General features: G+C 52.3%; 1 protein-coding gene and 1 long non-coding RNA gene across 3 annotated transcripts; one reads left to right on the top strand and one right to left on the bottom strand.

Moving 5' to 3' along the window:
• Nucleotides 1-524: 524 nt before the first annotated feature.
• Nucleotides 525-10,174, bottom strand: nsrp1 (nuclear speckle splicing regulatory protein 1). 2 transcript variants are annotated; one of them, XM_069184413.1, is made up of 8 exons: nt 10,082-10,174; nt 9,642-9,729; nt 4,486-4,542; nt 3,814-3,942; nt 3,291-3,498; nt 2,539-2,641; nt 1,704-2,423; nt 525-1,371 (listed from the first exon to the last, which is right to left on the bottom strand). In XM_069184413.1, the coding sequence occupies exons 1-7, from the start codon at nt 10,099-10,101 to the stop codon at nt 1,733-1,735; spliced, it is 1,296 nt and encodes a 431-aa protein (XP_069040514.1). In that variant the 5' UTR covers nt 10,102-10,174; the 3' UTR covers nt 525-1,371; nt 1,704-1,732. The 2 variants fall into 2 exon arrangements, with proteins under 2 accessions (XP_069040514.1, XP_069040513.1); XM_069184412.1 differs by having other exon boundaries at nt 525-2,423.
• Nucleotides 10,175-10,279: 105 nt separating this feature from the next.
• Nucleotides 10,280-13,549, top strand: LOC107079929 (uncharacterized). Its single transcript, XR_001480826.2, has 3 exons — nt 10,280-10,361; nt 11,932-12,039; nt 13,081-13,549. It is a non-coding gene; the product is annotated as an uncharacterized lncRNA (long non-coding RNA).
• The last annotated feature ends 2 nt before the right edge of the window (nt 13,550-13,551 follow it).

Below are 13,551 nucleotides of genomic sequence, written 5' to 3'. Positions count from 1 at the left end.
TTCCTTTTACTCACTCTGTCGGCTCGGCCTCACTAACGCAGGGCGGTTACCGGAACTCATCGGCTGGAGTGACCACCCTCTGGCCAAGAGGCGATCTGGGAGGAGTCTCTCATGGGCTCTGGGGTCCACCCGCAGGCAGCTGCTGCAGCGTTCACAGATTCTGACGGGAGCAGCTGTTCTGATGTTGTCAGCGCAGTTCGGCCGGGGGGGGTGTACTGGTGAGAAGACTGCTGCATCACGCGGCGTGGCTCTGCCAGATTTAGAGACCCCCCAAATCGGTGCTGAAGAGGGGTGAAGGAAAACTGCCTTCCATCCCTCTCCACAGCTCTGCAGGTGCACCCACCCCCCCAGATCAATAAAGGACCAATTTCAGATTCCTCATTATTCTGGCAGCGGTCTGTCCTAGTAATCTGCCGCCAGCCACGCGCTGCTCTCACCAGCCCCAGGAGCTGAGTGACAGCAGATATGAATACATTAATAAACACCATTTATCATGGCCCGGCAGACAAAGACACAGCAGCTGATCCATTATCACTCAGGGCTTTAATCTCTCAGTGCGTAACAATATGTACAGCGATACAAACATCCGCACATCGCCTGCCACCCGGCAGGGATGGATTGTCTCATTAACTCCCGAGCCAGCAGCCTGGTGATCGAGAAGGTGCGGCAAAATTCAATAAGAATAATTGCAACAACAGATGCAATTTCGGAACAATGCACCTGATGGATGTATAGGCGTGCTTTTCCGAAAGGAACACTTCAAAAGAAAAAGCCACATGGCTATAAAAATGGAGCTTTCTGCCAAACAGAGACCACTCTGGCTCCCAAGAGCCACAACTCTTGACCACACCGAAACACTTCGTCCAACAGCTGACTTTTTTTTTTGTCCTGGTCAAAATGGGGGATGTTTCTGGTGCACTGCAGCCAGCTGCTCCTTCTCTCACTCACGTGGGGGGGTTAGAGGGTTACAGACACCCCACTACCTGCTCCTGTTGGTAACTTAACAGCCTTGCTTGTGACATTACTGCACAGCCAAGAGCCTGCAGGAGTGTGCCAGAAGCAAGGAAAATAAACTCGTTTATGAATAAATGCAAACAAATTTGCAGACAATTTTGCACACACACACAAAAAAAAAATTGAAACCAGCAAGAAATGACAGCCCTCTTTCCACTCGTGCGCGTAGCGGCTCCTCAGCACCTTCCCTCCACTGACGGCACGTCTGCGTCTCCCGAGGAACGGGTGAGCTGCGGGCGTCGTGGGGCGACTCGGCCCTCACCTGCCGTCCGCCATCCGTCCAGCAGGGGGCGACGGATCTTCCGGCTGACTCAGCAGGAAGGCAGGGGAGGGCAGGGGTGGTGGATAATACCAGCACTGTTGAGCACAAGGCACAGCCAGGTCACCGTGGACAACCCAGGAGTAACCATGCCCAACGCAACCACCTGCCCTCTGATACCATGCTGCTTTTTAGTGACTAATAAAAATAGAGCTGCTGTTTCTCAGTCTTTAATCCTAACATTGACCCTAGACGTACTGGAACAGCCTGGAGTTTGGTTTGTAATCCAGGTCAGGAAGAGCTCACTTTCCTGCTGTGTCAAGCACTTCCTGCGCTGCGCCATCTTCAGGCTAGAGCACAACCTCCTTCCACGCAGGAATCACGTCTGTCAACTGAACCCCCTCTGCACAGGGGGGGGAGCTGGTCTTACCCTTCAGCTCCCCCCGGCGGGAGCCGCGCTCAGTCCTCCTCCTTCTCGATGTAGGTCTTGGCGCCCGAGCGCGCCATCTGCCGGGCCAGGTACCTCTCGCGCGCGGACATCACCGTCTCCTCGCTGCTGCGCTTGGTGAACTTGCTCCCGCTGGCCGCTGCTGGCTGCTGGGGCTCGGCCCCGGGCTCCTCTGGGGCCCCCCCTGCTGGCCTCGCCGGGGAGGGACTGCGGCTGCCCTTCTCTGCGCCCGCTCTCTGCCGCGGGCTGGGCTCTCTCCTGTCTTTTCTCCCGTGCCGGTCCTCCCGAGCTCTCCTCTCCCGCCCGTCTCGCCCTCTGCTCTCCTCCTCCTCTCCATGCCGCGCTCTGTCTCTCCTGTCTTCCTTTTCCTCCTTCCTGCTGCCGCCGCTGCGCCGGTCCTCCCTCTCCCTCTCCCGGTCGCCATGGTGCCTCTTCTCCCGGTGTCTCCCTCTCTCCCTGTCCCTGTGCTTCTTGCTCTCCGCCTCCCTCTCCTCCTCGCTCTCCGAGGACAGCGACCGCTGCCGGTACTGTCGCTTGGAGCGCGCGGTCTCGGGCTTGCTGACCTCCGAACTTTTGCCAGCGTCCCGCCCTCCACCGCCGTCGCCGTCCTCGCTGTGGACGTCGAAGTCGCTGTCCCGGTTGCGCTCGTCGGCCGGCTGGGCCTGCCGGTCCTTCGCTACGGGGGGCTCGCACTGCGGCGTCCTGCAGAGACAGAAGGACACGCAGACAGGGAGGGTCAGCCGTGGGTGTTGCAGGGCAGAGGCCTGTACATCAGCCCGGAGTGGCTGAGCGCTGTGCCCTGCTGTGTCCTGCCCACCTCTGGCTGCTCCTGTCCGGGACGCTCTCCTCGCCCACCGTCTGGTTCAGCAGGTGTCTGTAGAAGCCGCTCAGGTCCTTCTGCTTCTTCACATCCAGGGCAGCTGCCAACACACACAACACAGGGGCTGCTTTTCACAACTCGGCCTGGAGCTGCTCCTGACGCCAGCCCAGCGTGCTGCTCCTGCTCTCGGCTCACACATCCCCGTTTCTGGCTTCCCTGCCCTCCCTCCCTGTGCTCTCCACCCCCCCGTCTCCCTCTCCAGCTTCCTTCTGTCCTGCGCTCTCCTCTCATCAATGCCCCCTCTAAGGTTAAGGCCTGTGTGCACATAAATTTCAAGTTGTGCAAGTTTTTCCCCCAGTGACAAACTTGTGCGCACTAAACTGAGTGCATGTAAAACTGTAAAGCTGAAATTTTTGGTTAATTTAGTCAATATAGCAGCATGGAGATCCAACAGACCGGGACAGCGATCCCACGAGCCCAGTCATGGAGACTGAGTGTGGAGCCAGCATGAGCATGGAGGTACGAGACCACGAGAGCACAGATATCGATGATCGAGTAGCGATAATAATGCACACAGCCCAGCTGGGCCTCTCGCAGCCAGTCTCATGTGGTCAATCTAGCATTTTTCAATTGAGGACCGTGTTTGTTTTATTCTTATCATACGGTTTTGGGGAATGTAATTTTTGGTGTGCAGTTCAGTTTCCTATGTGCGCGCACGCACACGGCTCAGGAGGCACACCGCCGCTCACCCTCCAGCGCGGCCTCCCTGCGCTCCTTCTCCTCCTCCTGCTGTCTCTCCAGCAGCTTCTGGCGGTAAGCGGAGGTGACGAAGGCCTCCTTATCGCTGAACTGCTCCCCCTCTGCCTCCCTCTCCTTCTGGATCTTGCGCTCCTCCCGGCGCTCCTGCTCCTTCTTCCGCTCCTCCACGGCCTGCAGGAGGCTGGCGATGTACTTGGGCTGCGGCGGGACACAGGGAGGGAGGGGAGAGGGATGAAGACTCTGCACAGGGTGCTCAGGGAGGGAGGGATGAAGACTCTGCACAGGGCGCTCAGGGAGGGAGGGATGAAGACTCTGCACAGGGCGCTCAGGGAGGGAGGGATGAAGACTCTGCACAGGGCGCGCAGGGAGGGAGGGGAGAGGGATGAAGACTCTGCACAGGGCGCTCAGGGAGGGAGGCGAGACAGGAACAGTAGGAGAGCAAGCTGGAAAGCCAGTGACAAGGATGGAGAAGTGCACAAGGAGAGAGAGAGCCAGCACCTCGGTGCTCCTCACCTTCCTGTCAGTCCCGGCCAGCACCTTGGAGCTGCTCTCTTCCTTCTTCTTCTGGATGTCATCATACACACTGTCATACTCGTACACAGTGGCATCCTGCTCCAGCGCCTTCTGCATCTCCAGCTGCGTCTGACGCCACAGAGACAGAGACAGGTCAGACCGCTGCCTCGCCACTCTAACGCTCACAGACAAGAGAGCGAGGGGTCGGCCCCGCCTCTCCGCTCACAGACAAGAGAGCGAGGGGTCGGCCCCGCCTCTCCGCTCACAGACAAGAGAGCGAGGGGTCGGCCCCGCCTCTCCACTCACAGACAAGAGAGCGAGGGGTCGGCCCCGCCTCTCCACTCACAGACAAGAGAGCGAGGGGTCGGCCCGCCACTCCGCTGCGGGACAGAGAGCGAGGGGTCGGCCCGCCTCTCCGCTGCGGGACAGAGAGCGAGGGGTCGGCCCGCCTCTCCGCTGCCGGACAGAGAGCGAGGGGTCGGCCCGCCTCTCCGCTGCCGGACAGAGAGCGAGGGGTCGGCCCCGCCTTTCTACTCCACCTAACTAGACTGAAACAGCAGTACCTACAACTCAGTTATGTGGGTTAAGTGAGACTCTCCATATTTATTGACAGGTATGTGGATATTGCAGAACCCTCACTGCTTGGACATGGTGCAGGAGAGAGGGGCTCACCTGTTTCATCACCCTCTTCTTGACACCTTCCTTCCGGAGACTCTCTCCCACCGGCGCCTAGAACGACACAGCAGCGCTCAGAGCCGGGGCAGAGCAGCAAAGTCACAAAGACGGCGCACAAAAGATGTTTCAATTTCAAAGTTTCAACTTGATGTCTTGGCATGAAGATCGTGTATAGTTATACCAACAGTCTTTGGCGTTACACCAGTATGATGACTGACGACATACCTGTTCACCACTGTGGTGATGTCATCTCACACCACAGCTCCTGCGCGTCCTAAGATTACACAACCCAGTAGGCTCTTTTCTGGGCCATGCGGAGAAGCCTGTCTGGAGCAGAGCTTGGAAGCACCCTGATAAAAGGAGTCTGGAGTATAGATGCACATGTTGGGCTGATATGCTAACCAATGTGAATAAATCTATGCATTTTTCCTAATATAACAACGTCTTTCAGGAGGTCAACTTTACTGTGCCTAAAGCAATATTCATTTTTTTTAATAGCCTAAATGCATCTTAGTATTTATTAGAAGCCACAGAACAGCGTGCTCAGCTCAATTGTCATCTGTCATCTGTCCTCTGTGTAAAGGGAGCCTGTTGCTTTGTGTACTTCTGCAGGCACCCTGTCTGTTAGTCGAGCCCTCCTCACCCTGACAGGCGTACAGCTGTCTGCTCCATGGCCGTCACAGTCAACTGCAAGCAAGATGACAGGCCTGTTTCATCACAGCCCGGTACCCTCAGTGTCTGAACCGAAGCAAAGCAAACAGCCTCTGCACAACAGCGGCAGCCCCTGGCATAGATACACAGAGAATCAAATTTCAGGCCCCTCACCATGCAAGACACCTGCACCGTGACAGCCAGCACCTAGCACAGCCACAGAAGAGATCAAGAGAAAGGAAGCCTGTTGTCACTCCTGAAAGGCCCTTTGCCTTGAACAGCTATATGTGCCAGCTCGTTAAAGAACATGTTTGCTTTGCTACATTAAATGTACTACCTGCATGTGGCTGATTAGGCTTGATAACTCTGTCCTAAAACAAGCGTGAAGTGGGATGTTTGCCCATCTTAAAACCTGGTCTGCCTGTTTTCGAAAAACAATTAGAAGTCTGGCATAAGTAAGGAACACAAACTGTCAAGCTCAGTAGCAGCTCCTGAAATCATACCGTGACAAAAAGAGAAGCCTCCTGTTTCTAAACTAAGGGACACTCCTATTTCTGACTATGAACAGCATCTGGCATTGCAGACTTATTATCACAGACTTATTTCCAATAATGCTCCTTTTCTGCAATAACTTTACACACTAGGGTGGGCTACACAGCTCAGTGTGACCACTGCTGGTCCATGATGTCTTGGGGGGCAATGGAAAACCAGACGCACAGCTGCTCACTGACTCTCTGTCAGAACGTACTGACAACAGTGATCTATCACAGCACTGACAACAGTGATCTAGCGCAGCACAGAGTAATTATACTCCAGGAAACGCCAACTATTTTTATAGCACCATGAACTGGTAATTTGCAATTTTTGTATTTCTACATTCCTACAGCTGCTCCGGCACTGCAGTCTCTCCCTCTCAGAGGATTCAGCCCTGGCGTGTGAGGCTCTGTGGTTTCTGCACAGTGAAAGCCCAGCCAGATACAGGTGCCGGTCAGAGCTCTGCTCTCTAGGAGGGCGCCGGGCTGTGGGGAAACAGCCCCATCTGCCTCTCTGACAAGATCCCGGCTCCGTTCACACACCTCCCGCGGCTTATTGGGGGCAATTTCCTGCCGAGCCTGCAGCCCTGACTGATGGGCACTTCCTGTTGTGCCGCGTGTTGTGCATCCTGCCTGGGCTTATCATCGGGATCTATATTAAATGCCAGGCTCCAACGCTCTCTCTCCCCCTCCCTTTGTCTCTCTCCCTCCCGCCGTTTCTCCCAGTCTCCCTCTCTCCCACCTACTCCTTCCCTTCCTCTTGCTCCCTCTCAGCAAAGTTGTGTAATTAGTGCTACACTTCAGGAGTCCCCCGTGTGTGTGTAAAGTGCTTTGAGATTCTTTGAGTTGGGAGGCGCTATATCAATGCAAACCATTATTACTCCTTCTCGGTGTGGATAAATCTGGAGTCTGTTTCTCTTTATTTCTCTGATTTTCCTGCTACTGAGGAGACTGTGCACACTGTGGAGGGCGGAACGGTGGCACCGTGGCTAAGGATCTGCCCCTGTGGCTGGAAGGTTGCCAGTTCAAATCCCACGGCCGGCAGAGGAATCCTACTCTGTTGGGCCCCTGAGCAAGGCCCTTCATCTCAACTGCGGCAGAGGCCGTGTTTAAATGGCTGACCCTGCACTCTGACCCCAAGCTTCTCTCCCTGTCTGTGTGTCTCATGGAGAGCAAGCTGGGGTACGTGAAAAGACAAATTCCTAATGCTAGAAATTGTATATGGCCAAGAAAGTGATCTTATCTTATCACAAGGGCCCAAGGACTCTGCAGTCCCCAGTGTGTGCCGTGTCACTGCTCTACAGCTCAGTTACCAAACCTGCCAGATCTCAACAACCCTTGCAAAACCGTTTTTAAATAGTAAAACCAATTACAGGTCTGTAGAAGTACATCTAAAGGGGACCTATCTCTCGTCACATTTGAAAAACTGACTGCTTTCTCATTTCACGCACAGAAAGAAGAATGTCGTCAGGGCATGAGATTACAAACTGACTGAGATTAAAATGTTTAGACATGCACAGAAGCCTGAACACTGCACGGACGTCCTAAAGATTGCCAACTCTCCCAAATAACATTGTTTTCATAGTTTCCCACATTTCGCCAGAGATAAGCGCAGAACAGGAAGCTCTTAATGAATCTGGACTGACCCCTTCGGCCTGGGAGATAGAGCTGTGTGCTGTCAGAGCCCTGCATCTCTTCTCCGGCTCTTATCAGCAACAGCTGTCAGAGCCACAGGGATTATTAAAATAGCCCTGGGGCTCCAAGGTCTGCCTGCTCTCTGCAACTCACAAAGTACAGCAGGAGGCAGTCCGGTTCTGTGTCTTCTAGAGCAGAGCGGGTCTTAATTCTCAACTTAAACAGGGTGCTAAAGAGGTTAACCTGTTCACCCCAAAGCCTGGATCACGGAAAGTCAACTACAGTGAAAAGTAAACTGGTTCACAGACAAGACAGCTCCCAGCAATGTACTTTCCACAACAGCTGTCTGAATAGGCCAGCAGCCTACATATGCATCCTTTGCAGAGCTGCAGTATATGGTAACTCTTCAAGCAACTCAGCGAGTAAGCTGATCAGGGACACCAGAAGAGGCCGACTTTCATCTAACACTGCGATCCCCCACCTGTGACTTCTCCAACCCCCTCCATGACATGCTTTTGCTCCAACCAGTCCCTTAAGTGATTAGTTAAATGAGTAGACAGTGGTTTAGGAGCTGGCTGTACCAGTGCCCTGCAGTGGAGCGGGCTGGAGGGGGCACGCCCCCTGATCTGGGAAAGAACAGTAAAACACAAAGCGAAGGACACAAGAGGACATTCCCTGGGAGTGCCGCTCAGAACAGGAGGCACTTTCTACCCAAAAGGAACGAGCCAACAGCCACGGGTGGACGCCAATGCACTGGCTTCCTATAAGGAATGACGGGATGAGATTCCCGGATCAATAAGCTCCAAATCGAACGCCCCCCCCCTCCCCCCTCCCCAGTTGGCGATCTCGCTCACGTTCTCATTCCCGAAAAGAGGCAGAGTCCCCTCTCTCCCTCTCCGAGCTTCCCGGTCTCTCTCTCTCCGAAGGAGACCGATTCTGCAATTCCGCACTCACTGCCTGCAGATGCTGTGCCGATAGTGGTGGGGCGAGCAGGAAATGAATCCCCTTTCTAACTACACTGTACTTATCAGAAGAATGTGTTTTTTTTAGTTATCGCCCAACTAATGAAGTAATTTTGTGCAGTGAGAGAAGATCTTATCAGGAACCCCCCTCACTCCCTTTCCTGAGTTAGCCCTCCCCCAATCAGCCTGTTCAGGATTAATATTGCTCCACGTCTTGATGGGAACGCGGCTCCTATCTTTTTTCATTAAAGTCTGGGCAGAGAGAGAGAGAGCGACAGACACAGTCACCTCAGATAGCCTCGGTGTGCTTTCTGGGGAGCCCTGGCAGACAGCTTTCACTTGGGCACAGCTCCTAATGTTTCTGGGCATCACTACCTGTGACAGGTGGAAACACCCAGCACTGGAATAGAAGCAATATCCAGGAAATGATCACTGCCCCCCCGATGTTGTAAGAGAGTAAGAGAAGGAGTTTTAACTGAGCTAAACCCATCATTTGCTCTGAGTAGACTGTAGAACTTGAATGAATGAATCATGAATGCATGGGCTAACAAAACCCAACTCCTTTCACCTGAATCGTACAGGTATCAGTTCCTGTGCTCTTCTGTATCCGTAAGCCATTCACCAGGAACTCAGATACTACATAATACATTTCACTGTTAAAATCGAGTCCAGTATTCAAAAAGCACAGCACTTCAGACGGGACTCTGGCGCCATCTGTCCATTTCAGAGCGGTACTGCATGGAAACAAATCCCTTGCTAGGTACGATCACAAAATTACACGGCCGTTCTCGGAAGACAAAAAAATCCTTCACAGAAACTTTTCCGCTGTTTAATGATGATAAGGATATTTTTTTCCAAAATCAGTCCTACAACGAAACTGCATTCAGTAATCATTTGGAATTGATATCAGTAGTTCAGGCGGGTAGGTGCGTCAGCATGCGTAGGCTGCAAAGGAACAAGTAAAGGTTTATTCCAGGCTGAAAAGAGAAAAAAGGTAACAACGTTTCGGCTGTGCAGCCTTCTTCGGTGTGACCTTGTCCACCAAGTGTCCACAAGTCAAGATCCCATCACTGGACAGAGTGCTTTAAGAACCACGATTCCAACTGGCATTCAAAAGATGTGCACAGGATGGGTCAGTTAGGTGAGAGTTGATAAAATTCAAGCGCCTTTTGTACCACGTGAAACACAGCAGCCACACTGAGCTCTTTCCTGCTGCCTGTGAAGACCCCCATCACCTACCCACCTGTCCGCCGACCGAACCTCCTACCGCTCTGCCTCCACACGCAGAAAACCCGTCTTGCTGCCCGCGATCGGCCCCCTCAGATTGCTGTCGGGTTTGGACAGATCGGCTGCACCGCAACAACACACTCACCTCGTCGTCCGAGTCGTCCCCGAACACCGAGGGGCGCTGCAGCATCGCCGATCTAGACGGAGCCTTCTTGGGCAGGATCAGGCCGTACCTGCGGGCAGGATCGAGTGGGTTTTACCCGCGGAGAGTCGTGCAAGGCGACAGCACGGCCCACATTAAACATCTTCATGTGAGGTTAATATATTCTAGAGTTCCTTCATTGCATCCAACACTCTCAGAAAGCCCTGATAGGTTAGTTACATTAGGTATGGATTCAAGCACATAACCTGAAGAGTTCGCTAGTACTGACGTTTCGCATGAAACCGATATTATTAAGAAGCTGAAAAATAAAGTTCAAGTTTTTGGATATAAGACCATAATAAATTCTGGGTGACAGCTCAAAACTCACATCAAAGTATTGGTTTTACTGCTCGGATTTAAACACCGCTCCGATTGCTACTCACTGTTTTGTAGGAGCCGCCATCTTCCTTCAGCGAAAATGACTAACCGTTCCAGCAGATTTAACACTTTTATAACCTTTGGCAAGAAAACAAAAATAGAAAGAAAAAATCTACGTGATAATTAAGGAGTGACGCAACCCATTTATATTTTAATGTGACATTAGCATGAAGGAATTTATAAATGAATCACAATGCCCCCCGGTCGCAAAAGCACCGAAAGTGCATCAGCGAATTATAAAATATTTTTAGCCCGGTGTTGACAAACGCAGCGAATCCCAGTATCGTAAGTTCAATGTTTTTTCAAATAACTTCAGGCACTTGCAGGAGATTTACTTCTATTTGTGGTGTGTTTGTGTTGATGACGGAATAGAAACTGTTGAGTTTATTGTTGAGTTTAAGCTACACACAGTGGTTTTCAGAAGTCCGTACAGGCTGGCGTTGCGGGAAGCGGGATCTGTAAATCCTCAGATTCAGATAGGTTTAGCTCAACGTCCCGGAGCCTGGCCCTCCTAACTGAATACTGGGATATGTGATTAGAAGAACACAATTTAAAGAAAGGAGTCTTATGTTAACTTTGTCTAGAGCCGCACTGTTTACGATACTGTGTGCAACTGTGGTCACCAGCCAGCGGCTATATCAACCTGCAACTCACAACTGGCAGCCCACTGAAGCTCAACAGGTGTGAGCCTGGTCAGTACCTGGATGGGAGACTCCTGGGAAAAACCAAGGTTGCTGCTGGAAGAGGTCTCAGTGGGGGCAGCAGGGGGCACTCATTCTGCAGTTTGTGTGGGTCCTAATGCCCCAGTATAGCGACAGGGGACACTATACTGTAAAAAGGTGCTGTCCTTCAGATGAGCTGTAAAAAGGTCCTGACTCTCTGTGGTCATTTAAACATCCCAGGGCGTTTCTCAAAAAGAGTAGGGGTGTTACCCCAGTGTCCTGGCCAAATTTCCCCCTGGCCTTTACCAATCATGGCCTCCTAATAATCCCCATCTCTGAACTGGCTTCATCCTCCCCACTGAGAGCTGGTGTGTGGGGGGTGTACTGGAGCATCATCCAGGAGGGGGCTGCACACTGGTGGTGGGGGAGGGGATCCCCATTACCTGTAAAGCGCTTTGAGTGGAGTGTCCAGAAAAGTGCTATATAAGCACTTTTGGTAGGTAGGTCCCTTTTCAGGCCATCAAGGCCCATGGGGAATGGGGGGCAAGGGCCACCATTTTTCTCAACCATCCGTCACTGGAGGTGGAGGTGATGTGGTCAGCATCACGCTCCAGCCTTCCTATCACCCCAAGAAGGATTAACCCCCAGTGGTCACTTGGAAAGCAGGCTGAGTGGACCTGGGAGCCATCTGAAAGGAATCAGAGCAAGCTCCATCGCTTGCCCCTACCTGGGATTGAACCCGGGACCTTCCGGACAGGAGCTAGATGCCCTTGCCGTCTGAGCCACCATGGCTCGTTATTGCCACGATACAAAAACCTATTGCTGCTCTAGAATTAGTCTGGGGAAAAGCAAAAAAAAACAACTAATTCCTGGGATCATGAGTGTACTACACTGAGAGGATAAATCTTTATCTGTTTAGTCTTGAGCAATGAAGACTGGGTGATCCCAATTAATCCCGAGATTAATCCCGAGAAACGGCCAGATGAGCTCCTTAAATCATTTAGTCCAACGAGTAAGACGTGCATGTGTTAATGTTCTTGTGTTCTCACATCCGTGCTTGTATTTCCTCACGTTAGGGGCTACAGGATCTTACTGTGCATTAGCCATATGCAGAGCATTTCAACATTTGCACAGACAGTTGGATTTGAGGCTGATCTTTCTGATAAACACACACTGCTCTTCTGCTGCTCCAGGCCCCTGTGTGTTAGAGGCTGCAGCTGTCAGACACCCCCTCCCCCCTCCAGGAGACAGCATGGACTGGAACCTGAGGACCGGAGAGGTACCGGGGCAGCAGGACACAGGTGGGCAAAGAAGTGGGGCAGTACAGCTCTGAGGTCTTGGCAGAGGATTCAACATCCAACATAATGTTGTTACTGTTCTGCTGTCCTTTGTGCCCTCCAATATGAAATTGCCAAGTATCAATTAACATCGTAAGAGGGAGCAGAACTGTACTTGTCTTCCACTAAAACGTGCACAATCAGACCTGCCTGCTGCTCCACTGTCGCAGGTCTGCCTGCTGCTCCACTGTCGCAGGCCTGCCTGCTGCTCCACTGTCGCAGACCTGCCTGCTGCTCCACTGTCGCAGACCTGTCTGCTGTTTCAGTGTCGCAGGCCTGTCTGCTGCTCCACTGTCGCAGGCCTGTCTGCTGCTCCACTGTCGCAGACCTGCCTGCTGCTCCACTGTCGCAGACCTGTCTGCTGCTTCACTGTCACAGACCTGTCTGCAGTTTCAGTGTCACAGGCCTGTCTGCTGCTTCACTGTCACATCTGTCAGCTGCTCCACTGTCGCTGACCTGCCTGCTGCTCCACTGTTGCTGACCTGCCTGCTGCTCCACTGTCGCAGACCTGTCTGCTGTTTCAGTGTCGCAGGCCTGTCTGCTGCTCCACTGTCGCAGGCCTGTCTGCTGCTCCACTGTCGCAGACCTGCCTGCTGCTCCACTGTCGCAGACCTGCCTGCTGCTCCACTGTCGCAGACCTGCCTGCTGCTCCACTGTCACAGGCCTGTCTGCTGCTTCACTGTCACAGACCTGTCTGCTGTTTCAGTGTCACAGGCCTGTCTGCTGTTTCAGTGTCACAGGCCTGTCTGCTGCTTCACTGTCACATCTGTCTGCTGCTCCACTGTCACAGACCTGTCTGCTGTTCCAATGCAAGTGGAAATCCCTGTCAGAACGGACAAATGTCATAGCCCAGGCTGTAGCAGGTAGTGTCTGGACTACAGGACTCAGCCTGTGATCCAGACGAATGCTGCAAACCTGACTTGAATAAGATAAGTTCAAGTGTCACACCTGCATTCTCTTTGGTGATGATCCTGGAGTCACTGGTCCTGTCTGTGTGTCCTCTAGGCCTGACTGTCGGCACCATCCTGGCCCTGCTGCTTCTCGCTGTTGCCATGGCAGCCATTGTATACACACCACCAGGAGCATGCAGGAGGCGGGGCAGCGGGGGTGAGGAACTTTCCCTAACAGCCAATAGGATCACATAAGAGAGGACACACCCGGGGGAGATTAAGACCTTTATTACCCACAGTTCTTCTGAGGCACTGCCCTCTGACTTAAAAGCATTGGTAATGGTTTCCACCAGAGTCCTAATATTCAAATAATTTCATGTCATAGTTATATATCACATAAGAAATTCTGTGCCAACTTTATAAATGGAAGTAATGGATGTCATAGAAAGCTTCATTGAGCTTTGTTTTTCTATTAAGTTTTTATAAAGAAAGATTTCTATAAAGTCTGTAAAGCACTACATTTTTATATGACATAACTGCAAAGAAAATGTCTGTATTGTATTTTACCATTTTTAAATAATGGATA

This window comes from Lepisosteus oculatus, chromosome 26, assembly GCF_040954835.1.
Source record: "Lepisosteus oculatus isolate fLepOcu1 chromosome 26, fLepOcu1.hap2, whole genome shotgun sequence".
Lineage (NCBI taxonomy): Eukaryota > Metazoa > Chordata > Actinopteri > Semionotiformes > Lepisosteidae > Lepisosteus > Lepisosteus oculatus.
This window is presented reverse-complemented; position numbering and strand designations above follow the sequence as displayed.

Coding starts and splice junctions, on each gene's coding strand:
- nsrp1 (XM_069184412.1), bottom strand. CDS start 10,101: ATGGCGGCTCCTACAAAACA. Junction 9,730..10,081: donor ATGGCGGCTCCTACAAAACA/GTGAGTAGCAAT, acceptor TCCTGCCCGCAG/GTACGGCCTGATCCTGCCCA. Junction 3,943..4,485: donor AGAAGAGGGTGATGAAACAG/GTGAGCCCCTCT, acceptor CTGTGGCGTCAG/ACGCAGCTGGAGATGCAGAA.